The 27093-nt window shown below is 46.8% G+C and overlaps 2 protein-coding genes across 7 annotated transcripts; one reads left to right on the forward strand and one right to left on the reverse strand.

The window, feature by feature from the left end:
- Positions 1–3553: 3553 nt before the first annotated feature.
- LOC132456298 (pepsin A-like) lies at positions 3554–7258 on the forward strand. Its single transcript, XM_060050645.1, has 9 exons — positions 3554–3808; positions 4202–4343; positions 4485–4602; positions 4766–4884; positions 4976–5172; positions 5263–5379; positions 5482–5626; positions 5822–5920; positions 6999–7258. The coding sequence occupies exons 1-9, from the start codon at positions 3753–3755 to the stop codon at positions 7131–7133; spliced, it is 1128 nt and encodes a 375-aa protein (XP_059906628.1). The 5' UTR covers positions 3554–3752; the 3' UTR covers positions 7134–7258.
- Positions 5950–27049, reverse strand: znf335 (zinc finger protein 335). 6 transcript variants are annotated; one of them, XM_060050613.1, is made up of 33 exons: positions 26917–27049; positions 25850–26043; positions 24943–25219; positions 24305–24382; positions 22809–24041; positions 22373–22564; positions 22070–22267; positions 20464–20722; positions 19663–19840; positions 19231–19343; positions 19081–19099; positions 18836–18952; positions 18603–18679; positions 18231–18391; positions 17583–17809; positions 16694–16793; positions 16513–16601; positions 16188–16420; positions 15147–15261; positions 14665–14862; positions 14134–14276; positions 13689–13831; positions 13244–13338; positions 13024–13110; positions 12713–12796; positions 12275–12331; positions 12067–12172; positions 9932–11880; positions 9537–9845; positions 9203–9326; positions 8957–9066; positions 8719–8765; positions 5950–7963 (listed from the first exon to the last, which is right to left on the reverse strand). In XM_060050613.1, exons 2-28 carry the CDS (start codon positions 26039–26041, stop codon positions 11747–11749), a joined length of 4905 nt encoding a protein of 1634 aa, XP_059906596.1. In that variant the 5' UTR covers positions 26042–26043; positions 26917–27049; the 3' UTR covers positions 5950–7963; positions 8719–8765; positions 8957–9066; positions 9203–9326; positions 9537–9845; positions 9932–11746. The 6 variants fall into 6 exon arrangements, with proteins under 6 accessions (XP_059906596.1, XP_059906588.1, XP_059906570.1 ...); XM_060050605.1 differs by having other exon boundaries at positions 13244–13341; XM_060050587.1 differs by having other exon boundaries at positions 18231–18406.
- Between the last annotated feature and the right edge of the window lie 44 nt (positions 27050–27093).

A 27093-nucleotide genomic window follows, 5' to 3' on the forward strand; every position in this document is an offset into this window, starting at 1 on the left:
TGTCGAATAATTTATCAAAATAAATGTTTGACCGTAATATGAAAACATCACCGCAGTCAACTCTTTCCCGAATCCAGCTTGTCATTTCTATGTATTTTGATTGTGTGTGTGTTTTGGTGTGCAAGATTGGGACGGCATTTCATTACATGTTATCTTGAATAGTGAAGTAATAAGTTGGTCAATGTTGGTCTGACATGCCTGCCCTTCCCTTCCCCTTCACAAACTCATTGTTGGAATTTCTTCTGACCCAGCAAAACTCAAAGAAATCATAAATTTCAATTCATACTTTAAGGGGAACTCAACTTGAAAGGTTAAATTAAAAATAAATAAAAATGTTGGTTGACATCCTTTTGTCATCTAAAGGATTTTCCCTATGTTTGTACCATGTACACCTCAAACCGAGGTGCAACAGAGGTGGAATTAAACCAGAGGTTTATTGTAGGGAGGATTAGAGCAGTAGGGAATAAAGAGGAGGTGGACAGGCAACGATGGATGACAGGCAGGCAACGTTACTTGCAGGTAGACAGATGAGACACTGGGTGGATGGCAGGCTTGTACGGGGTTGGTGATCCACTGTGGTTGAAAAAACAATCTGATGATGAGTGGGAGAAGAAACGGGGTTTAAGCATGGCAGAGATGATGACCGGAGATGGATGGCAGGTGTGCAAGTCGAACAGGTGTAGAGTCCCGAAAAATGAGGGAACGCTTTACCCAAGGGGGGGCGAGCCCTAACAGTAACCTCCCGTAAATGGGCGCCTGTATGCGACCCACCAACTTAGCTCTCCAGGAGAACAGAGTTGCAGGAGAGGTGAGCTTGGTAAGGGGTGCTGCGACTGCTGTAGTCCCTGATGAAACAAAGGTAGAAGTTGGAGTAGCCAAGAAAGAGCTGCTGAACCATCTTAGGTGTAGACCACTCTGCCACGGCCTGCACCTGCCCTGGATCAGTCTTCACCGGCCCACTCTCATTGTTTTATCTCAGGAATGACACAGAACTCGCATGGAACTCACATTTCTCTGCCTCGACCTACAGTTTGTTATCCAAGAGTTTCTGGAGAACCTGTCTCACGGATGATGTGTTCCTCCATGTTGCGGGAAAAAATTGGAATGTCATCGATAAACAAAAACTGAACGGTTGAGGAAGTTGCCCTTCTCTAGGCCACGTTGCTAAAAAGTGATGTTATCTAGGCCACGGTAGTCAATAAGGGTGCACTCACACTAGGCCATCTGGCCGTGGCCGTTGGCCGTTTTCACACCTAACCGTGCTCCAATGGCCCCATTGTTCTCTGGCCTGCACTCACACTAGGCCATCTGGCCGTGGCCGTTGGCCGTCGCAACTGTGGCCTGGCCACGGTAGGCTCTTGTACATACGTCATCACGTCGTAAGTAACACGTCATCACCAAGCGTCCGCTGCATGGACCATAATAAAGTCTGCCGCCAGTCAGAGTTCTAACAACAATGGACAACAACACAAAGAACACAGTTCGCACTTTGCTGAGTCTGTTGCTTATTTGGATATATGTTTACCGTTTAATGGGAAAGAAGGCTCGTCGCCTTTATTATGTCTGTGGTCATCGCATGGACTATACGTCATCCAGCTCAGGTTGCGTAGCCGTGCGTGTGCGCGAGTCGGCTCATTAGCATCTGTACCGTAGCGGCCCGTGCCGTAGCAGCACACCTCTCCCAAGTGGCCAAATTGGCCCGGCCTGGCCGGGCTGGCCACACTCACACTGGCAGATTTGAGCACAGTTAGGTGTGAAAACGGCCACGGCCACGGCCAGATGGCCTAGTGTGAGTGCACCCAAAAAAAGGGCTTGGGGTACGATCCTTCTTAGTCACAAAGAAAAAACATGCATGAACAGGGGAGGGAGACAGCCTTATAATGCCTGCGGCAACGGAGACCCAGCGGATGACTCCATGCTCTCCCTCTCTGGACGGGACAGATTATATAAATGGCTGGAGGGCAAAGGAGCTCCGGGGAACAACTCAACGGTGCAGTCATTGGGACGGTACGGAGAATGACAGGGCGCAGGCCATTTACTAAAAACCGGCCCACCAAAATCCCCACTATAACGGCTGAGCCTCCTCTTTTGGCCGCAGGGGACAGGAGGCAGGAAAGTAACCGGCCTGGCCGCAGTAGATGCTCCAGTAGACACTCTGCGAAGGCGTTCTGCTTGTGAGCGATGGGCCAAGCTACATGGGTTCCTCTTTTGGGAGCATGGGAGAAGGAGTGCAAGGACTGGGCCAAAGAGTTGGGGAAGGCTTGGTGCTCTCTCTAGCGAGTGGTGGTGGTGTCTTAGCTCTCCGGGTCGTCTCCAACGGCCAACTTATCCTTGATCGAGTCATTAAGCCCACTCAGAAAAGTCCCCCTGAGTGACTCATTATTCCACCTGGAGCCTGCCGCCATTGACCTAAACTCAACAGAGTAATGTGCCACTCAATTGTACCAGACGAAGACAAAGAAAATGTTGACCCTAAACTATCTTAGGAGGAGTTTACATACGACTGACTATCCAAAATAGCCCACACTAAGGCTTTACCCTTAAGGAGTCCTGTAACGTACGCTATTCTGGACTGGTCAGGAGAATAATTTAATGGCTGCTGGTCAAAGACTAGAGAGCACTGAATTAAGAAAGCCCTACATGTACCTAAATCACCTGCATGGGGCTCTGGTGCAGGGGTGTGTTGCTCCCCGGGGAGAGGAGCAGGTAGAGCCAGAGAGGCTGCCGGGGCAGGCTGCTAGGTGGAGCTCCCGGAACAGCCTGGGTGAGGTGGAATGAGAGAAATTCTAGCTGAGTTCCAATCTGGGATATCTGGGCCGACTCCGACCTCTTCATGACCTCCTCAAGAACTAAACCATGTCGCTCCACTTGGGGGCCTTGGTTGGAGAGGGCTTTGTGGAACGAACCAAGCCGTGGGTTGAGGATGAGAGCAGTAGGGAATAAAGAGGAGTTGGACTGGCAAAGATGGATGACAGGCAAGCGACACTACTGGCAGGTAAGCAGTTAGATGAGACACTGGTTGGATGGCTGGCAGATACGGGGTTGACGATGAGTGGGTGAAGAACCGGGGTTTAATTAGGACAGAGATGATGACGGGAGATGGATGGCAGGTGTGGAAGTCGAACAGGTGTAGAGGCCGGAAAAATGAGGGAACACCTTGCTCAAGAGAGGGAGACAGGGCAGAGCATCTGCTGGGTATGGCCAAGGCCTTAACAGGCTGGGTCATTTCTGCATGGAAACATTTGATATCAACATTAAACAAAACTTTCCAAACTTTTTAAATCGTCAACAGATTAAGAGCCTAATAAAGCTAATCTTATGTTTAATTTAGTAGCCCCTACTATGAAGATTACTTTTTTAATCACACATCAGATTATGAAGGTCAGACCTCTGTAATCTTTTTATACATGAAATGTTCAGCTATTTGCCTTGTTAACACATATGGAGCAAGCAGTATTTCAGTTCTAAATCCAAAACTCTGTTTGTTTGAATATTTACAGAGGAACATTTACATTTACATTTTTTTTTAGGAACATGTTGTTTGGAACAATCACACATTGTTGCCTACCTCAGTATATGCTCTCAGATAAGTGGTCCTTAGTTATCTTTTATCATAAATCTCTTATCAAAAGTGCAGCGATACCGAGGCAACTGCAAGGGCATTACAAGGAAACCATCTTGATCTGCAGTGTATAAAATCTGGAGTCTCAACCAACCACTGAACTGTGGGTCGACCATTCAGAGTGATCAAGATGAAGTGGCTTGTTCTGTTGTCCGTGCTTGTGGCGTTTGCTGAATGCCTTCATAAGTGAGTATAACTTGGTTATTTTTTTAACCTCTGTCTACATTTCCTAATATGTTGCTTATGTTCATTGATTTAATATTTTCAGTTCATGCTTAATATACTTCAGTTCATGCTTGTTCTATGCAGAAAGAAAATCTGAAACTTTATGGATATCAGACTAGTTCTGCCCTATATCTCAGGAAAGTGGGCCAACAGAATTGAGATTTCGAACCAACATCCTTGAATAAGATGAACATGCAAGTGACACTGTTTGGCCGAGCTATTGTGACGGTTCTGACGGTGTGTGTGTGTGTGTGTGTGTGTGTGTGTGTGTGTGTGTGTGTGTGTGTGTGTGTGTGTGTGTGTGTGTGTGTGTGTGTGTGTGTGTGTGTGTGTGTGTGTGTGTAATGCACTTAGGATTCCCCTGATCAAGGGAAAGACTGCCAGGCAGAGTCTGCAGGAGCAGGGTCTGTGGGAGGAATTCAGGAGAGCGCACCCATACAACCCCACTGCCAAGTTCATCCAGTACGGAACTGAGTCCATGACCAACGATGCTGATGTAAGTTCTGATCAGAAAGATCCCCCATCTGATAGTTTATATCGGGAGTTCGGGACTCACTGTATGTTCTTAAGATTTGGAGGACTACTAGTCACTTAGAAGTAACATTGGTGACCTCGGGGTCTTTGTTTGTCCAACTAGTTGTCCTACTATGGCGTTATCTCCATCGGCACCCCTCCTCAGTCCTTCTCCGTCATCTTCGACACTGGTTCCTCCAACCTGTGGGTGCCCTCTGTCTACTGCAGCAGCCAAGCCTGCAGTGAGTTCCACGACAACTGCTGTTTATTAATTTAGTTTTTCTGCAAAATTGTTACGAAAAAGATTATTTACAAATTTTACTTAACAGAAAATGAATTTGCCGGTAGTAACATTCAACCGGGTTCTCATGAAAAGCAACGCTAAAAATGCACAATGTTTTACAGACAACCATAGGAAATTCATCCCACAGCAGTCCAGCACCTTCAAGTGGGGTACTGAGGCTATTTCCATCCAGTACGGAACCGGCAGCATGACCGGCCGTCTTGCCGTTGACACAGTTGAGGTACATGAGACACGGTTCATCTTACATAACATCTCCAGTGCTACTGGAGACAAACAGATACTGGTCCTCCATTGTCTTTTCCTGCACACAGGTTGGTGGAATCACTGTGGCCAACCAGGTGTTTGGAATCAGCCAAACCGAGGCTCCCTTCATGGCCAGCATGGTTGCCGACGGCATCCTCGGATTGGCCTTCCAGTCCATTGCCTCCGACAACGTCGTTCCCGTCTTCGACATGATGGTGCAGCAGAATCTGGTGTCCCAGCAAATGTTCTCTGTCTATCTGAGCAGGTATAGTGAAGGTGCTCCAGTGGCCGTGACTTGTTTCTCTTGTCCATGCGTATTTGTTGCATGACGCTGTGTCTCCGCTCTTGTCTTTAGAGGCGGTAAGGAAGGCAGCGTGGTGGTCTTCGGCGGAGTCGATGAGAGTTTAATGTCCGGGCAAATCACTTGGATCCCCCTGACCTCTGCTACCTACTGGCAGATCAAGATGGACAGGTAACGGCCTGAAATAAATACAGCTGAACCGTCTGAAATAGAAGAAATAAGTTGTGGTTGAACTGCAAGAATCTATCCAAACCTCTGTTGTGCTATCCACAGTGTCACCATCAACGGTAACCCAGTGGCGTGCAACGGTGGTTGCCAGGCCATCATTGACACTGGTACCTCCCTGATCGTTGGGCCCTCCAGCGACATCAGCAACATGAACTCCTGGGTGGGAGCGAGCACCGACCAGTACGGAGATGTGAGTCGCAGGACATCGTCCTTTTTGTTTCTTTGGGTTGGGTTAGATCCCCCACTCTTGGTTGAGTGGGATAGGAAGTCATTTGGAAAATGTTGTCGGATTAGTAGGACGTTATACACTGTTTGTTTGCCTTCACCTCAACCATATAGCTGTCCCACCGCTGAGATGTTTTCTGTTGGATGTTTTCCCCCACAGGCCACAGTGAACTGCCAGAACATTGGCAGCATGCCCGAGGTCGTCTTCACTCTCAGTGGCCATTCCTTCACCGTTCCTGCCTCTGCCTACGTGTCTCAGGTCTGTTGTGCCAACAAATCCTTAGGAGATAATAATAATAACCTTTATTTGTATAGCACTTTTTGAAACAGGATTACAAAGTGCTTCACAGAACAGAATAAAACATATTTAAAAGAAATTACACACAAAAAACATTGTAAAAGAGTACAAAAGTACTAACAAAAACCCCATAAAGTAGAGCAAAAGGAAGAGAGCAATGTGTTCAATAATAAAACTACTATAAGAAAGGTTTTGCATAAAGATGAGTTTTTGAAAAGAGACTTAAAAGATGATACTGATTCAGCTTGTCTGAGATTCTCAGGCAGGGAGCCCCACAACTGAGGGGCCCGTACAGCAAAAGCCCGGTCACCTTTGGTTACAAGGCGTGATTTGGGAACAACCTACCCCTACCCGAGGATCTCAGGCTATACTTAGGCTCATAGGGGACAAACAGGTCTGAAATATAACTTGGAGCCAGACCATGCAGAGCCTTAAAAGTTATCCGTAAAATCATAAAATCAGCTCTCAAAACTACAGGCAAGCAGTGGAGATTGGCAAGGACGGCAGTAATATGGTCTCGTCTCCTAGAATTAGTTAAAAGCCTAGCAGCAACATTTTGTACCAGCTGGAGGTGGGATGGGGCTTTCTGACTCTGCCCAGTGAGTATAGGGAGTTACAATAATTTAAACGTGAGTAAATAAAAGCATGGATAACCTTTTCAAAGTCTGTACAAGATACGAAGGACCCGATTTTAGCGATGTTCCCCAATTGGAAAAAACACGAATGAACAACACTCGTTGTTTGGCCATTAAAAGGGAGATTAGGGTCAAAAATCACCCACAGATTACGGGCAGCAGATTTAACATTTGTGGACAGGCCACCAAGATGAGACTGCATGGAGCAGATAGCATTAGGGGGGCCAAATAGAAAAATAGAGATGAAAGCATGAGTGCTTATGCCCTTGCGTGCACACATGCACACAATATTTGATTGCATACAAACTCAAGAACACACACAAACACAGTGTGAACTATCAAGAAGAGGTCTGATCATTCCTTATGAACATTTGTTGAATTGACATTTCCTCTTGTTTCTTCAGTCTTCTTATGGTTGCCGCACCGGCTTTGGTGGAGGCAACCAACAGCTGTGGATCCTTGGAGATGTCTTCATCAGGGAGTTCTACGTCGTCTTCGACAGCCAGAGCAAATACGTCGGTCTGGCTCCATCTGTCTAATCAGTCTAGCCCCTTTAAGTAAGCTATTGCTGAACATATCCACTTCTACATCATTAGTGATGTAGAAGTCATATGATGTATAGCTCATTTCAAATAAAATCCCAGAGCATTGCAAATGAAGAAAATAGCTTTTGTCTTTACTGGTGATGTGTGTTGAGGTGTGGCTTTAATTATTTATCAGAACGGTGTTCGCGTCGTCCTCTTTGCACCAAAATATCACAGGCATGAGACTGTAACCCCACGACTCTTCCAACTCTTTGGAAGAGATACCCCACATCCATTCATGGATGGAACAAAGAGAATCCTTTCAAGAAAAAGATAGGGAATGGCTAAGAAAAGAGGAACACTGATTCCCTATGATGTTTTATAAAAGGAGCTGATAAAAGCACACAGAGTTATCACACGCTAACCTCACAGCTGTTGTAGAAAAAGCGCCCTGAAAGGTCAACAGGTTTCTACTTGAGGTGAAGACGAAGAAACAGATATCAATCCTTTTAACACTTCCTATCATATGGTTTTCTGTACATTAATACCAAACCAATTCACATGAATCACATATCAATGCGGTTCTTTAGAACAGGTCACCAAAAACGGATGAGCGAAAGAGCCCATTACAATTCATCTTTGAACCTTACTAAAGGAATGTTGCTTTGCCGCTACATTTATCGTCTAGGAGCCAATGTGCAGTACTCCACTGTCTCTGGAGATCTGCGGAGATCTTTGCTCTGTTTGGTGGTAAGGGCTCTCATCTCCAGGTTTGCATAGAGCTGTATGGGTGTTAGCTGGTGGTGTTTGAAGTCCACTGTTGTGTAGACTATGGAGCTCGCTTCCTACGGGTAAAAGCAAAACAAAACAGTGGCAGCTCTGACTATAACAAAGCTTCATCTTCAAGATTTTTCAACCTGGATCCTACTTCCCATCATTTTCGGTCTAAGAGACCAATGTAAAAAACAGTTTTAGAAATGTCAGTACTTTGGGTTCAGTACTGAGCAAGAGTGATTCAGCCTTTGTACCCTTTTTTCTTAGGGGCAGTTGCAGCTGTCAGTGTACGTCCTCTAAAAAGTTTTTTATTTTTTGCCACCCACAGGATCAGATTGTTATTAAAAGTGTCTGACAACATTACGGCAGAGGTCCCTACAGAGAAATAAAGCTTTCCGCTTTCACTCAACTCTTTCGAGTGCAAGATTACTGAAAGATTTCTCATTGAGTGAGACTTGGTTAGACATAATTATAACAGAAAGGCTCAAGCAAAAGGGAAATAAAAAGTTTGTGATCCTTTCCATAATGTTGTGATACACTTATATCAACAATCTGAATCTGTCAGAGGCAAAATAAGAAATATTTTAGAGGTTGTACACTTACGGGACGCTATTGTTTACATTGCAATCGAGACGGATCTGAATGGCTGAAGCGGTATCCCTCAATAATGGCAAAAGGCTGTTAGTTATTAGTCAATTAGAGGAAAAAGAATGGGAAAATAGGGCCAAGGTTGAAAAATACAAGATGTATCTTAGTGCAAAGCAGGAACAAAACAACAAAGCACAGTGACAGTGAGTCAGGTACTAAATCCATGCTTAGCACTTACAGGGGTCATGTGTTTGGATGAGTCAGGCTGGCTTTCAACAACTTGGTCTGAGGACAGAGAAAATTATATTTAGATAACAGATAGATAACAGACTTCAAATTGTTAAATAAACATACATCCATTTAACTATATATATATATATATATATATATATATATAAAAACATAATAGACTCACCAATATCTCTCATGATCTATTGTTTAAAATACCCTTTTACACCTCAGATATGTTGCATTACTTTTCGACTTCTTGCGTAGGCAGCAAACGACGGCAGTCACACATCCAATGAGAGCGATGGTGGTGATTGACAAACTCGTAGCCAACAGCACGTATAACGTCCAGGGAGCACTAACGGGATAGAATAAACGCAGAATGTAGACTGTATAATATTCTACATTATACAGTATAATATTCTACATTCTGCGAGCACAGACTTAAAGAGGAATACACATCATGAGCAGCCGGTAATTCTTAGTATGCTTACATAGGACTTCTCTTACGGTACTGGGGCGGAGTGGACCCAGTACTAGCAGGGGTCGGAGGGGTCGTTATCGTCGACGAGGGTTGGAGGGTCGACACTAGCGAGTGTGGACGAAGCTCGGAAGGTTCTGGAAACATAACGTTATGTTGTGTTATGTATTCAATTACGCGTGTTTCTGTTGGACGTCCTTCTTTTCAATAACTGCTGACATCAACACAGTGAAAGGGTTTATTAATTGAATGGTGTAGTAGAGAAGGTTATCGCCTATAATAAACAATTAAGTCAAAGCTGAAGCTGAAATCATTCGCAGTGTTCATGAATTGAGGCATTGTCATACCAGAGACCTCGACGACAAAGTCTTTGAAGACGTTGTGGCTTCCCTCAACATAACACCTGTAATGGCCTCCGTCTATGAGCTGCGCGTTGGTTATTCTGAACTCCACCGAGCCGCTTCTCTCTGTTAGGGTGGCCCGTCCCCGGAGTAGGTTACACACATAACCTCTGTTGTCCATCGCTATGAAACATCCAGCCCGAAACATCCTACAGCAAGACTTGTCGAAGCTGTCGAAGTACATAGGGAAGTCCAATCTGAGCAATATTTCTCCAAACCTCTCAGTCGTCTGTTGCTCTTTGGAAAGATGTACACCTGAAAGTTAATGCATAAGGTCTGATAAATGCTTTTTCAGTTAAATTAATAGGCAATTCAATCTGGGAAATGATCTTGCCACTCACCCAATAAAATAAGTAAGACAATTGGGATGTTCATCTTAAAATGCCCACACAGGTCGGGCTGTTTGCAGGCAGTCCTGGCCCCTGACCGTTGAGGAAATGGTGTCGAAAGCAGAAGTTGTGGGTTTAAGAGTTAAAAAAGATGACCTGGAAACAATTTCGAAATATGTAGCCTCTCTCAATAACTGGGAAAAATGTTCGACTATTATAACTGTGTTTCTGTTTGCTTTTGATTTGTAGGCCTACAACTTGGAACGTTTTCTAATTGATACAGGCCTATGGCTAATGGAAATAAATGATCAGTTTATTGGTTGAATATATTGTTGATTGGAGTTTTTATGAAATACATTTTCTCTACAAAAACATTGACAAAGAATATTGACATTTCAGAGTTACGTTATCTCTTCATAGCTCTATCTATGTAAATGGGGTGGCGGCTGGTGATTCAATTTGTGGGTGGGGTGTGGTCAGGGACTGGGGATCTGGGGGTCCTCCCCCTGAACATTTTTAATCTGGTAGATGTGATTTTAATTTAAATGAAGAGTTTTAGACCAGTGTCCACTACTTGTTAAGAAATGTAGCCCTCCTATCTTTCTGACTTGCAAATTAGTCAATGACTTTCTAATGAAAGTCTGTCTTCTCAGGCACAAGCTTTTCCTCCCTGGATAGGATAGCTAAAGCATTCAGCCTGTCCTGGGTCATGGTGTTCAAGAGGAAGGTTTTGATCCTCTTCAGAGTTTAAAAACACCTCTCAGCCTTTGCAGTGGACATGGGTGTGGTGATCATATTTTAAGTAGTGTGACAGTCTCTGAAAATACCTCTGACAGGTTAATGTCCATAAATAACATGAAAAAGGTCCACAGCACCAGGACTTGAATTCCTTCTTCCCGTAGATGACTCAGCTCCGTCCAAAGCTTGCTTCCATTCAGCATTGAATATGCCTTCAAAGCGGAACTCAATGCAAGTTCAGGGAATGAATTGTAGTACTCTCAAAACCTATTGACCTGCAGCAAGGTGCCACTGATGAGGTGGTCTGTGAAGGCCAAACGTTCCTTGGTATTTGGTGCAAAATATGAACGCAAATTAACTACTCTTCAAGAATGTTGTGTAGTTTAAGAATGTTCTTTATGGTTTGAATGATTGATGGGATTCAGTGAGCTATTAACATTGAAAAATATCAAACATTTAGAAAAAGATTATCCATCAATTCTCTACAAGGTCAAATTAAACGAACAAACAAATTGTTAAACATTATTTTTAAAACTTTATTGTGGCTCTTTATTTGTTTTCTTCCCCCATGACCTAGTAAACAGTTTGATTTCATTCAGCAATGAATGTTTTCCCCCACCCATCATGAAAGAGACTTAGAACAGTATGTACAAATTACCCATAAGCAGTTGCCACAAAGCTAATCATCAGCCAAATTGTATCCTTTTTTTACAGATCAAAAATAAACACTCTGCGTGCATGTTACTGTTTGTAACTGAAAAGTTCAGTACATTCTCAATAACATAAAAGATCTCTTCTTATCCAAAATTGATTTGCAAATCAAAGCATTCGAGGCACATGGACGTGGATCCGTTTAAATATTTACACAGCAGGCCTATCTTGCTTGACGTGCATCCTAAATGAAGAGTTCCTACGATTTAAATAAAAAAAGATTGTTCCTCAATTCTAAATGTACAAAAGCCATTTATCTTTTTTTAACAGTGCAATTCAATCCCACCCAAACCCTCTATGTGACAATCCCAGGAATCTTAAACGGACGATCAAAACGTGAGATCTGTCGGTGTTCCTCTCGTCGTGTCAGAATGGTCCTCACGGCTGGGCCTCAGTGATGGTGATGACGTCATAGTGGATGCCTTGCTGCTGGAGCTGCTCCAGCTGTTCGGCCGTGGCCTCTGTTGTGTACACCGTCTGGGACTCGACCATGGCTGCTGCATCCGCCACTGCTAATAATAGTTCAAAACAAAACTATTCAACCACCCCTGTGTGTGTGTGTGTGTGTGTGTGTGTGTGTGTGTGTGTGTGTGTGTGTGTGTGTGTGTGTGTGTGTGTGTGTGTGTGTGTGTGTGTGTGTGTGTGTGTGTGTGTGTGTGTGTGTGTGTGTGTGTGTGTGTGTGTGTGTGTGCGCTAACCTGTGACGGCAGAATGGGCCGCAGCCTCCAGCTCTTCTGGGATGACGATCTGCTGCTTGGAGCTGATAGGCAAGTACTGGATCTGACCGTCATGACTCACTGCAATCTGCACACAGAACAGAAAGAGGAGAGCATTCAGTCTCGACTTGGTTCCCTCTGCACCCTCTGAGTGATCAGAGAGAAAGATAGTATTTAAGGTTGAACCCACCTGTTCCTGCAGAAACGACCCGTCGTGTTCATACTGGATGATCTGTCCATCTGCCATCTGGGGAAAAGAGACAACGTTAAAAAAAAGACATCGCAGCCCCCCTGCAGCTGGAGTTCTCTACGCAGACAGATCGGAGACCCTGCCTCTCAACTCTAGTTCAAAGCATCATTCAAAACTAACCCTTTTGTTTTCTACCGTTTAATGTCTCACCCTCCCCCTCCCTCTGTCCTGCTTTCTGCTATCTGTAGACTATTGAATATTCTCCTGCATCTTTTTTATGGATTTCTGCCTTTTTTTTTTACTTTCATTAAGTCTTCTAGAAAAGCGCTATATCAATTTAATCTATAGGATTAGTGGTGGTAGATAATTGGTCAAGCAAAATGCATGTCATTTGGGTCATGATCTCCCAGGCTTCACAGGCCAGGCTGTGGTCCATACCTGGATGTGGTTCCCATCGCCCAGCACCACGTACTCCTGGGGCAGCAGGTGCTGCACGCCGTCCTCTGAGATGATGTACTGCACCTGGAGGGACCACAGCGTTAAGGAACGGCCTCAGTCTGGCCTCAAGGGTTTCAGGACAGCATAGAGGGCAATGGGAAGATACACAAAGTGACACGCTCCAGAATCAGCGTTGGGAAGCACTTGGTTATAAACCTGGCTGCTTACCTGCAAAATGGAAACCTATATTTCACTGTTTAAAAACTGGGAGGTAAATGGGAGGTAAATGTCCTCTTCAAAGCTAACCCTACCTCCGTCACTTGATTGTCTCCCGACATCAGCTGCTGAACAGTCTGTCCATCCATGGTGGTGATCTGCTGGATGTAAGACCCCTCCTCCTGAAAACATCCATCAATCAATTCATCAATCAATTCTGTTATAAACCCACCCACCAATCAATGCAAAGAATAAGATCTTAACAAACATGGCTGGATAAGCCCCAGAAGAGTCGGTGCGCTGTCAAGCTCGTACCTGGTCGGACAGGGACTGCTCCTGGGTCATGATGACGTGCTCCTGCCCTAGGGCCTGGAGACTCTCCTGGGTGAGCACCTGGCCCGACTGTAGGGCTGCTGGCAGCATGGACACAAAGCACCAACCGATCAACACTCACCGTCACCAGTATCAAGTATCACAACAAAGGAACAAAAGTGTTGCTAATAAAGGTTTTGGGGTTGAACCATAATACGACCAGGCGGTTGGCCTACCAGTCTCGGGCACGATGCCTTAACCCCTATCTGGTTCATGACATCTACACTAATTCACTGTAAGTCGCTCTGCATAAAAGCATCAGCCAAACGACCTAACTGTAAATAGTATATAGTCCTAGTTATGTTGCCTTTCATGTGCTTAGTGTTGTGCCAGGTGTGAGTTGTATTGGTTCAGCCGGTTGCATCGTGCGATGGTCGCGTTTGCCTACACTGCAGTGTGGCCAGGGCCTCCTCGTCATTGTGGACGATGATCGTCTGCTGCTGGGGTGTCTGGGCGCGGCTCTTGCGCACGGCGTTCTCCTGGTTGTGCAAGCGCTCCATGTGAAACTTGAGATGGCCGTTACGGTTGAACCTGGAAGGGACGGTGCAAGGGAAGGGTGGGTGGGTCAAGAGTCAAGTTTACAGCCTGAAGTGCATCCACACGGATGAGACACATCACGCCCTCAAGCTGGGTTCACAAATAGACAGGGGGAAACCACCAAAACAAAGACCGGAAAGGGAGAACATTTGAGAAGGTATTCATTAGAGGGGACGTCTAGAATGACTGGCAGTTAAATCTGTGCCATGAGGAGCCCTGATCTGATATTCAATAGGAGAATCATATCGCTGTGACATTTAGCCATTCGGGGAGGGGCTGGTTGGTTGGGGCGCTACCTCTGTCCACACAGCTTGCAGGCGAAGGGCTTCTCGTTGGTGTGGGTCATCATGTGCCGTCGCAGGTCCTTCTTGTTCTTGGAGGCGAAGCTGCAGCTGGGGCATTTGTGTGGCCGCAGGTATGCGTGTAGATTCATGTGGTCCTTTAATTTAAACCGGATCAAATGGTTACATAAAAAGCCATTGTATAGATAGGGATACATATAATGTGTGGTGCATGCAGGCACTATATATGCATCTGTTCTATCAATCATGCATACTAAATACATCTTACCATAAACAAGCATTCATTGAACACTAAAATACTATTATTAGCATTATAAGAGTTTGCATATGTATGCTGGAATAAAGCTGAGTTAAACTAAAAGGAATAGTAACACCCCTGAAAATGGGAAGTATGAACACAAAACCTCAAATCCATCTGAGCTCAAGTCAGATATAAACATACAGAAACACCTGTGACTGGGTAGGAAAGGATGGACGGAAGGAAGGAAGGAAGGAAGGAAGGAGAACGGAGGGGAGGCGACTCACTCTGACTTCGAGCCAGGAGGGGGCAGTGAAGTTGCAGTCGGGACACTTGAAGGTGCTTGGGTCCAAGTGCGCCCTCTTGTGGTTCTCCATGTCCGACCGGCCGTGGAAGGCCTCCATGCAGATCCGACAGGAGAAGCGCTTGGTGTTCTGACCGGGGGAGCCCCCGGCGGTGGGGGACTGAGGGGCCTCACTGCTCAACTGACAACAGGAGAAGGGCTTCATTAAAACACCACAGGAGGTTTGGGGCGTCACAGACGGCACACCACCGAAATAATAAACGGGTTCGACATCTCTTTTTCAAATAACACATTTTGAATACAGAGGACAAATAGAACAGAAGCATTACAAACAGTTCAAGCCAGTATAACTGACAGTATATGCTGCATTATATAAACCACACATCATAAACAATGAGGGACTATGTTTTTGAACCATAAAAAGGAGGTGGGTGCTCCCAAGCCGTGCGGAGCTCTTGGACATACCTCCACCTGCTGCAGCACTCCGTCAGCCAGCGTAGAGGTGAGGTAGTATTTTTCACTTTTCATGCTCTCTGACTCACTGACGTCAATCCCGGCAGATGGACTTCCCTCATCGTTGCTGCGAACACACGACAGTAATGAGGAATTAGGTTTGACTCAAGCCCATAGTCATACATCCGTTCACAGCTTGTGGCTGCATGGCAACACTATGAAATCATCACGGATTGTTACGGTGTGAGACTTGAGCTAGTGTACAAGTTGTACACTACTAGTATACTAGTTGTTTCTCTTGTTTGCCTCCCATTTACCTAACAGCATTGGGTAAATGAAATGCATAGACATCTTTGACAGGCCTGTAATAAGCCCTTCAATTATTGTTTTCAGCCCGACTGAAATCATTGGATGTCTGTCTACCTAACTAACAGACTAACTGCACACACTCTTCCCGTGCCCTCATTGTGCTTGACTGTGGTCTACTGGAAGCCTAGGCGGACGTATTGTTGAAGCTAGCAAGGAGAATACTTCCTACTACATTTTTGAAATTGTAATGGATTTCGAAGGCACTTTATTATCCCCCCAGGCCTAAAGACACTGACTGTAACGATGTTAACCAGGGGAACTATCTGAACCACCCTCTAACCGGATCCTGGTTCAGGACCTACACGGCCTACATGCTCAAAGAAGAGTTAACTGCGTGCAGCTTAGTAGAACAGACGTCTTGGGATTTCATTCTAGGTCTTGTTCTGTTTGTAGTATACTGGGTCGTTGCTCGACTCTCAGCACAAGTTGGAGTGCTCTATTCCAAAAAACATATTACAATCATAGAACGTTACATCATCGTCAGATGGTGACTTCAGTGTGAGACCCCTTTTAGACCAGAGTCTAGATTCTAAGTGGGTTAACCTAGCTCTGCCAGCCTGGATCAGAGGTCATGCCATGTAGACACTAGGTTCTAAGTGGGTGATCCTAGCTCTGCCTACACGCATCAGGGGTCATGCCATGCGGACAGCAGATTCTAAGTGGGGTCCACAGTGCCACCCCTACCTGTATCCCGGGTCCGGGCTGTTGATCTGCTCGACGGCCTGCTCCACCACACTAAAGTCCCCACCCGCCTCGTAGGCCTCCATGGCGATCTGCGCTAGCTCCGTCGTTTCCATGGCGCCCGCCTCCTCAAAGGCCTCCTGCATCACCGTGTCGCCGCTCTCGGACACGTGGAAGGTCACCACCTTTTGGGTGGACCCGTCGGCGGCCTTGGTGTCGGACTTCATCACCGCCACCTGGTGGACAGAACCCATCAGAGAGGGTGAGGTGGATGCGACGACTGGTTGGGTGGTGGGGGTAGGACGTTTTCTTCCCGGTCCACTGGTACCTGTAGAGAGTTGCCCACCAGCTCCCGGGCGTTGCTCATGTTCAGCAGCAGGTCCAGGGCGTTCTGGGCCGACAGGTCGCTGGGTCCCGCTGAGGGAGGGATGGGGGGAGGGACTTCTTAATAACAACTACCAATTACAATTGAAGAAGACGTGGTTAATATGTGTGTAGATACCACTCACCTGATTCATAGATAATGGTGGTGTTTCCATGTGCATCTTGGGAGACGGAGGCCTTCCCTAACCCCTGGATGGGCTGTAACGTGGAAGGATCTAGCGCCACCTAGTGACAAGAGAGGGCAAGGGGTTACTTATAAAGCAGGTAAGACACAACAAGCTTCAGACAGGGAGCCGTCCTACCCTTGGAACCTGGCTGAATCCCATGACTCACCACTTGGAAGAGAAGCACAGTGGTGTATTTTGGGCCTAACTCTCTGTAATAGCTCCAGAATAGATGGGTGGTGATGGAGGGTGGGGGATGTCGTAGACAGCCATCACCGCTATCAGTGCCTGAATATATGTGGTTAAATGAGTGGAATCCATTGTAAAATGAGTGGAGTGGGCCAGATAAAGCACCATTAAAACACAATCCATTGAATTATCTTCCCCTTTTCTGCCGACACTGGTGATTCATCAGGCTGTGATGTCAATGTGGTGGAGTGCTTCAGTTACCCACTCCTGCAGGCAGACACGGATCACTCACCAGACACCAACGACACACAAATGGTAAATGGTAAATGGACTGCATTTATAAAGTGCTTATTTGTAACCAGAGGCCACCAAAAGAGCTTTAAAATATTGCCTGACATTCACCCGTTCATGCACACATTCAAACACCGACGGCGGGGTCAGCCAACGCAAGGCGTCAGCCAGCTCGTCGGAGGCAGTTAGGGTTGGGTGCCTGGCTCAGGGCGTGCTCATAGTGGCGCGCCAGCCACAATGTTCCGCTTGCGACCCTCATACCCTTAAAGTTACCTCGTTGAGACCCTTCGGTGTACCCGTGTGCCGCTTCGTCACGCACCGCAAAACGACAACCACCGTGGGGCGAAAGGGGGAGGCGGTCGGTACTCACGATGGTGCTCTGCAGGCCCGGCGGCGCCTCCTCCTGCTGCTGCTGCTTGAGCTCCTCGATCTGCTGCAGGGTGAAGAAGGGCTGGCGGCGGCGGCGCGCCGGCTCCTCGGGGTGCGTGGCGCTCCAGACCTCGAAGGCCTCGGGGTGCCGGCACTGCACGTGCAGCCGCAGGTTCTTGCGGTGCTTGGTGGTGAAGTGGCACAGGCCGCAGGAGAACGGCTTCTCACCTGGCCGGGGAGGGACGCACATGGACGGTTGGATGGATTTATTTTCACGGAGAGGCCGGGGGAGGGAGATTGGGTGGATGAATAACTAATCTAAGGTCTAATAGTTTGACTTTGTTGAGGCAGAACTCGTTGGGGCGGGGTACGGAGCCTAGGCCTTATTTCAGTTATCCCTTGTTTCGTTACGGAGATAATCTACAGAAGAGAAACTGGTTATACTAGTGTAGAAGACAGGTGCTGGCCTAAACAGTGTTGGAACCTTGACAGACACATTTTTTTTTACATCTCTGTCCATCTGATTGTGTAACTGATGATTTGCTGATGTGGTAGCACTTAAAACAGTGTCTTCACATGGTGGGACCTAGGACTGATCATGGACAGTGAGCATATTCTTTAGAGTTGATATGGCTTGTGTCCTACTGACCGGTGTGCTTGATGGCCAGGTGGGACACCAGGAACTCCTCCTTGGTCGTGGAATACTGGCAGTAGTCACACTTGAAGGGCTTGTCGTTGGTGTGGGAGAGCTGGTGGTTGAGCAGCATTTTCTTGTTGTCACACGTGTAGTCGCAGTACTCACACTTGAACCTGCCACACGATAACCTTAACGTTAAAAGGAGGATTAAAAAACAAAAAAAGGGATCACATGCAGATGCTTGTGAAAAGAATGGACATTTGCAGTTGGGAAATGTAATGCAAGGGAGAAGTGGGTAACGGGGGCTGGAGAACATGGTTTCATAATCATGTAATTTCTGTGATGCAATGACAACAAAGGAAGTGCTCGTAATGTAATACTGACTGGCTGTCTCCAAGACTTTGGATGTGGGTCAGCAGATGCATTTTAAACGTGTACCGCTTCTTGAAGGATTTGCCACACTGTCAAGGTGAAAGAGAGGACGGTGTTAAAAAGAAACCAAACACAATGCCATCAACCTGGATATTGTACAAATATAATACAATTACAGTAATATAATTGATAACATGAAGGTGCACAGATGAATCCGGTAGGGAGGTGACTGGGGGTGGGCTGACCTTATCACACATGTGAGGTTTCTCAGTGCTGTGGGTCTTCATGTGCTGGGTGAGTCTCTTTTGCATAGGATAGACCCTGTGACAAATTGGGCACGGGAACTGGGAGATTTTTGGAAGCTGAGATAGGGGACGGGAAGAGATTAATTAACACCTCAGGTCAACATAACGGAGATTTTTGTTGCCGCTGCAACAGCAAACAAAAACCTTAAATGCTATTTAAGTTACAAAATAAAAATTATTCTTACCATTTCCATTTTTCTTTTCCTATAAGAAAAACGAGAGTAGATTAGCAGAAATACAAGTAAAACATAAGTTTACAAAAAAAAATGTCACGGTGTCTTGTCTGTATTGGTAGTTCTGAACAGCTAGTGCGTATGCAGATCTATGGCACTTGCTTCTCTTTGTTGTGGACGGCGGAGTGGCGCAGAACATCCTTGTTATACACGCTGCTGTAGTCACACTCCTCACACTTGAACGGCTTCTTGCCCTCATGGTTAAACATGTGCTCCTGCAATAGACGGCCACAAACCATCACAACCACAATACATCTAATTCATCGTCGTGGACCTTATGAATTAATTCATCTTCTTATAGTTTACCTCTACATTTCTTTTCCCTTTTTTGGAAATGATTGTAAAAATGTTTTATCAACAACAACACGATCAATAAAATCTATGCGGTTAAACATTAACATAACGGTTGTAGGTTTCCCTACCTATTTAAAGCATGCCTTTGTTTTAATTATGCATGTTTCTTATGCATAACCGCTCCTTGCATTGCTACTCAACCGTGCAGGGGGCAGCTTGTGCAGAGTGCCACGGACTGACCTTGAGGGAGGACCAGCGCTTGCAGTGGTAGTTGCACTGCAGACACTTGAAGAGCTCGGGCTCGTTGCCCTCGTGGGAGTCCACGTGGAAGCGCAGGTCCTCCTGTGACAGGAAGCGCGAGCCGCAGATCCAGCAGTTATGTGGCCTCAGCAGCGGCTTGAGGGATTTGTAATAGCGACTGCAAGATAGTGGGGCAGTGATGAGCTTAGGGCGAGAACTAATTATGATCACTATTTTGTAATTGAGCAGATGATTACATCCAGAGCGAAGTACAATGAATTCAGATCAATGGAGCTAATTAGGGTACGGTATCTTTCTCCACAATTCCAAAAAATAAGGCTGTTGACATTGGGGATCAAACCCAGTACCATTTGACTGAGAGTCAATAACCCTAGCATCTACACAATCCTGCTCCCCAGATAATGAGTGATATCAACAAACATTAAGGCCCAATCCCATTACTACCCCTAACCCCTTCCCCCTCCCCCTTGTTTTGAAGGGGTAAGGGGAAGGGGTAAGGGTAAGGGGAAGGGGAAGGGGAAGGGGAAGGGGAAGGGGAAGGGGAAGGGGCCTAAAACATTACTAATGTAGGAAAGAAATTCTGGGTATGGTGTCAAAATCGCAAAGCTCTTACTTTGCGATTTTGAAGGGGTTTGAAGGGGTTACTTACCCCTCACCCCTTCAAAACAAGGGGGAGGGGTTATGGGGAAGGGGTAAGGGGTAGAAATGTGATTGGGCCTAAAACATTACGACTGTAGGAAAGAAATTCCGGGCATGGTGTCAAAATCGCAAAGCTCTTACTTGCGGTTCATGTATCTTCTATACTTCTTCCGGAGGAACCTCTTGGAGGGCCGTCCTCTTTTCTTAGGGAAGTCCTCCTCCTGCCCGGCGTGTGAGGACGGGTCTTTGTTCTCGGAGTCTGATTGGCTGACCGAGGGCTCAGCCGCGTCTGGAGATCCGTTTTCTGTGGGAGCATTGCCCAGGCCAGAAGTACTGGCCTCATCAGGGTCCGCAGCCTCCATCTCCAGTTTGAGCTTCTTGGCAGGACTGCCCTCTTCTTCTGGAAGAGGCGAGCGTATAATATGAGTCGCTGGTGGAGGTGCATGGAGCTTTATGTAAAGGCAGGACTGTGGCCCAGGCCATGAACTCGTCCATGCCCATTGGGCCACAGTTTTGTTTAGATTCCTATCCATAAGCAACACTATGCTCCCACCAGTCACACGTCAACAGATTCACATTAAAGGGGTAGTTCGGAATTTTGGACATAGGGCCTGATTCCCAAGTGAGCATTGGTATTCTATATCACTGGAGACAGTTTTCAACACATTTCATACAGTCCTTCTAGTTGCAGAGTTCGCTCGTGCTAGGCTAGCGCAAGTCAACGGGCAATGCTAGCCTGCTATTAAAAAAACAGTCTTACCCACTCCACAGTACACCCGAGGTAAATCAATTATAACGACAGACTATAAATCTAAATGTCTGTTTATAGAATAATGTTAGAAATAAAACCAACCTTGCATTGCATTGCATTTTGAGGGAATTGCGGGGTCTCAGCAGCAGTGTTTATATTCCTGTACGTAGGCTACGGCAGCGGCGGACTGATACCTAGGTTACCTGCCGCTGTCATTGCTACAAACGCAGAGTACAGTGAACGAAGGAATTCTATAAGCGTATTCAATTAACAAGATATGCCCACGTTTGGAGGAGTTAGCGATGCATCTGCTTTTGAAGACGATCATGAGGAATTTGTTGTATCCAACGAACCGTACATGTACGAGCCGGTGTTTTGATGTCCAAGCCAGCAGCAACAAGCCACAGTTGAGTCCTTTCTGGATCTCGCACTGGAAATTGGTGGAAACTTTGTGGTGCCCATCTGTACCGTTTATTTCTACAATTTCTAAAAGCACACTGAACCATCATGTTGCCTAGTCGTTCAATTGCGCTTCTGTCCCACGCTTCTCTGTTTACGTTCTTCTGTCGTGATTCGGTTACAAACCTAACCAGCGCATAGTAAAATTCCGCTTCTGCTGAGAGAGTAGTCCCTCGATGATTCATGCGATGCAAGGTTAGTTTTATTTCTAACATTATTCTATCAACACAGACATTTAAATCTATAGTCTGGCGTTATAATTGATTTACCTCGGGTGTACTGTGGAGTGGGTAAGACTGTTTTTAATAGCAGGCTAGCATTGCCCGTTGACTTGCGCTAGCCTAGCACGAGCGAACTCTGCAACTAGAAGGACTGTATGAAATGTGTTGAAAACTGTCTCCAGTGATATAGAATACCAATGCTCACTTGGGAATCAGGCCCTATGTCCAAAATTCCGAACTACCCCTTTAATGATCATTCGTTGCATAAAAAGTGTAAATCACTTTATCAGGCTATGAATTGTTTGTTTGCTCTCACCGATCCCCTCTCTACTGCCGTAGCCCTCCTCCACCAGGCTGAACTTCCTGGGACGGCCCACCTTGCGGCGAGGGCGTCCCTGTGAGGAGGAGGAAGAGGGAGAGGAGGAGATTGGAGGAGGAAGATGGGGGGGCTTCACAGTAGTGGGTTGCGGCTTGCAGCTGTTTTCTTCGTCAGCTGGGTTATAGTCGCTATCCTCTGGTGGGGGGGGGGGGGGGGGGGGTAATAGTGTAATGAGCACAAGAGGGAAATATGTACAACTACATTAATGACCATCAGCACATGGTTTAAAAGCAGCCGGACCTGCTGGGTCGTCGATGGCCCCGGCGTCCACCACCTCGTCGTCCTCTTCCTCTGCCGGCGGCGGCGGCGGCGGCTCGTCCGCCTTGTGCCTGGCGGCCCTCCGCTCCTCGGCCGCCTCCTGCTCCGCTTTCCGCCGGGCCAGGGTCTCGCTCTTAGGGGGCCGTCCACGCCCTCGCTTCTTCTGAGCACCCCCTGCAGAGCCAGCACCAGAGGACAAGACGAATAATATTTATTACATTGTTCTAGATTTACTCATTTTACTTCTAGCTCAAGCGACTTGCGGGTGAGACAATTCAAGCCAATTCAATTCAAATTTGAAACCAATAATGTGAGAGCTGCTTGAGAGCTATATGAATCAGGAAGAGGCGGGTCTTTAGTATACATTTCTGACTCAACACCGAGCAAGATGTCACTCACTATGGATCAGAACCAATACCTGCGCTTCTGAAGTGCTTATCCCGCATGTGGTTTATGAGGGTGTCTTTGGACGTGCTCTTGTACGGACACATCTTGCACTTGAACTGCTGCACGATCACCACCTCCATCATCTCCTCCAGCTCCGCCAGGTTCGGCTGGCGGTCCCCACTGCCCTCCGCCATCTCTACCGACATGTCCGAGTCCCCCAGCCGTCCGGGCGTCACCTCGGGCCCCTGGGAGCCCTGGGAGCCCTGGGGCTCTTCCCCGCTGGGGTCCAGCGTCGGCCCCAACTCCGGTTCTGGTTCCGGCTCCGGCTCTGGGTCCGGGTTGGCGTTGTAGGTGCCGCTGCTGCTGATGAAGGGCCCCGGCTGGCTCTCGCTGCTCTCCAGGGCCTCTGGCAGCCCGCCGGACCCCGCGGTGTCCGCCATGGGGTGGTGGTGGTTGGAGGAGGAGGAGGAAGAGCCTTCGTCCGCGTAGACCTCTCCGCTGTTCTCCACATAGCAGTTCAGCGGATGCTGCTGCTGCTGCTGCTGCTGCTGCTGCTGCTGGTGGGAGTGCTGGGGCCGATCGAGGTCGTGGGTTTCGACGTCGAAGCCACCAAAGTCGTTGTCGTTGTCGTCCTCCTCCTCGTCCTCTTCCTCGTCGTCTTCGTCATCGCTCACGTGACTTCCGACGGTGCAGTGAGAGTAGCCCGGCTGCTCCGAGTCGGCCGCCGCCACGCAGTCCCCTCGGTACTCGCCGGGGTACTGGCGGCCCGTCTGCGCGCCGTGGTCGGCGCTGCTGTCGATGTAGCCCCGCGGACGCTCCACCTCCGCCTCGCCGCCGCACTCCAGGTACTCCTCGCTGCACTCCACCACGTAGTGGCCGTGGCTGGTGGGGTTGGAGTCCGCCCCGCTGCACTCCACGTAGCCGGGCAGGTCCCGGTCGCCCCCGCTGTAGTCGGCGAAGCCCGACCCGGAGCGCGTTTGGTCGGGCTCGTCGCCGGAACACTCGCCGTAGGCGGACGAGGAGGATTCGCCCGTCTGGTCGGGGCCGCAGTCCATGTACTGGGAGGGGTGGGAGTGCTCGGGCTGGTCGGGCCGCTGGTCGCCGCTCTCCTCGGCGTAGCCCGAGTATCCGGCCCGGTAGCTGGGCTCCAGGTGGCCGTGCAGGTCTCCCTGGTCCACACAGGTCGAGGTCGGTCCCTCTCCGGACGCCTCGGTGGCTGATCTGCTGGACAGTGCCGAGGACATCTGGGCTACCATAGGAGCACCTGGTGGAGAGACATGGCATAGGTGGCCACTCAAACACAGGTCGAAAGCAAAATACTCAAACCTGTGGCCCGTTTGAGGGTAAGCCCCCTCTAGTCCTTCTTAAACTTAAATTGTCATAATGGTAATCTAAAAATTGTCCAACTCAAACAAAAATGTGATGTAATTAGCTATTCAACACTAAGAAGAAAGGAGCAACGCAATTGAAGTTGAATAGATGTATTGAGGAGAAATATTAAACAACATAAGGATACACCTAGCTTACCGTCATCCGGCCCTTGCAGTATCAGATACTGGGTGGTCTCTGCTCCTCCATCTTCTGCACTTGTTACTGCTATGCATCCTACGAAACATATCACACCAGTCAAGAATCCTTAGTTGATTTTTAAGTAGGGTGAAGCCAAACGGTTTCTATTTTGGGTCGTTTGTTTGTTTATTTTTAATAAAAAATGAACATGAAATGAAAATGTCTTATATGATCATCCACATAGTAATGTAGCAATCTATCTATGTGCATATCAAATGCAAAATTGCTCATTATAATGCTCCAACCCAACAAAGATACTATCTTAGAATGGGTCATAACCATTGGGATAACACGCCCCTCCTTCTGTGAGCTATTATTTCATTTTATTGTATGTTTGCTTAACACATTGCACTTTCTACAATGCATTAAAAAATTGCACTTTGCCTTTGTATTCTTTTACTTATCCATTTTATTTTATTGTAAGACGATGTTTCTACGTGATCACTTTGAGTGTGCCTCGTGTATGAAAAGTGCTACATAAATAAATAACTTCCAGCAGACAACGGTAACTAAAACTTTAAAAGGACTACCCCCCCCCCCCCCCCCAAAAATAAAACTGTATATAATATCTCAGCGCCTACCACCTAGCCCCGTACCGTTCATAATGTCGGGTCCGATGGTCGACTCTATGATCTTGTCTATGGCGGAGCCAAGGTCTGAGGAGGTGGACGCGGTCGAGTCGGACACCATCATGGCTCCGTCGGACACCACGCTCGAGTGAACCAGCATCTGGGCCGACTCGGACACCAGCACAGACTGCGTCACCGTGGAGACGCTGGAAACGCTGGTGGACTGGGCCACCGAGGAGGAGTCCGGGAGGTGCACCGAAGACACCCGGACGTCCGTGCTTGAGCTGGTCTCCGGGACGAACAGCTTGTGGATGAAAAATAAAAAGTTGCTCAGGTGCTCAGGAGGAGGGATTGAAAATACACTCAAGTCCCTTCCGAGCAGTCAAGTGGCTAAAGTGGTTGATGACCAATCCAAAAGGAACGTATCCCCCATGTCTGCAATCTACCTGTAGGCATCCTTGAGACAGATGCATAACCCCCTTCCTGCTCCTTATTGACAGGGAACTGAATTCAATGTAGGTTGCTTTGGATACAAGCGTCTGCTTAATCAGAATCAGCTTTATTGGCCAAGTAGGCACACATACAAGGAATTTGACTCTGGCAGGTGTTGACTCTCTTTAACGTAGGTAGACGTATAAAAAATACATCTACCATATAGGTAGATGCATAAAAAATAGACACTAGGCAACATAAATAAATATACAGACATAAGGCTGCATACTAAATTGCAAGTGGAGGTGTGACCAAGGAAGATGTAGCAGTAGTAAGGACAGTAGTAAAGGAGGGTGAACTAATGTTGAGTTATGAGTTAGTAAAAAGGCAATGAAATTATTATCAACTTCTTTGAGAACAGCCTGTACATTAGCGACACTTTTTTTGCTTTTAATTTGTATCCCCTTTTATGAACTCAAAAGAGCTTTTTAAAGGGTATTACCAAAACACCCTCTGAGCTTTGTCCCACGTGGCAGTCAGAATCTGGGATCTGTCCATGTGGAGCAGCTGCATCGCTGCTGTCTGCAGACATGGCTTCTGATGACTCCACACCCATGCCACTCTCTGAGGGCTCCTCCAGCCCAGAGGGGCCGGCATCACTGCTGCTCTCCACCTCATTCTCCTCCAAATCCATCACTGTCCGCAGAACACACAAGACATCAATGTATTACCATGTGTTAAAATACATTGTTACATACATGTCTTAGGGAATTATTTATTATTTCTCTATTACAGAAAACAGGACGAACATGATGTAACTAAACATCATGTATGCAGATAAGAAACAACAAAAAAATAAGAAGAATATTTATTAAGGAATAATTGAATATATTTGTGTTTGTTTTCACACTGATTGGAGTGTGTTCCAAAAGAAAAGCACCCAGGACTGTTTGAAGAAGTTGTTTATTTGCGGGACTGGTTAATCTATGTTTTAAAACATAATGAAAATAAAACCGAAAATAAGTATGTACTTGACATGATAATATTTAAATCAAGAAGTCTTACATAGCACACATTGAGTTGTTTAGATAAAGCAGTACGTTCAATAAAGGACCAACGATGCTAAGTAAATTCACCAGATGTTGGTTTTCATTTCGTACTTCTATCCATTACAAGGATACGATACAACAAATCTGCAAACTGTATTCACGTTATACTTCGGCGTTTTATCGAGAGAACAGAATTAAGTCGCATGCGAAAACTATTATGGCCAGACATATTTGACTTGTACGCAGAGCTCTTGCTTGAGTGTATCATAACATACACTACAACCTTGAACACTGACTAGCTGCCTGCTAGCTATGTGGCTAATATAAACAGGCCTAGCTGTCCTTCTTCTTGCCTGCTCGGCGTCGCCATTTCCGAGCTCCTATTTTCCACTCAGGCATTCTAGAAGCTCTACTGGGGACCTCGAGGGCCTGAGCTACAACAGACCGCCCAAATGCAGTCCCTGAAGAAAATTATTTAATTTCCACCCCCCATCCCGTGATTCGCGTCTGTTTTTCTTACCGTGTGTTCACGAGTTGAATCGTATATCTAGTTGTAGGCCGGTTGAAAAGAAAATACATTTGCGAGCGGTACTTTTTCCGCCATTCTAGTCGGGCGCCATGAGTATGTCCTTGCTTCCTGTTCTTCAAACCGGATCTTATTTATCGTTAGGCTGAAAACAAACAGTCGTAGAATGTA

The sequence above is a fragment of the Gadus macrocephalus genome, chromosome 1 (assembly GCF_031168955.1).
Source record: "Gadus macrocephalus chromosome 1, ASM3116895v1".
NCBI classification, from domain to species: Eukaryota; Metazoa; Chordata; class Actinopteri; order Gadiformes; family Gadidae; genus Gadus; species Gadus macrocephalus.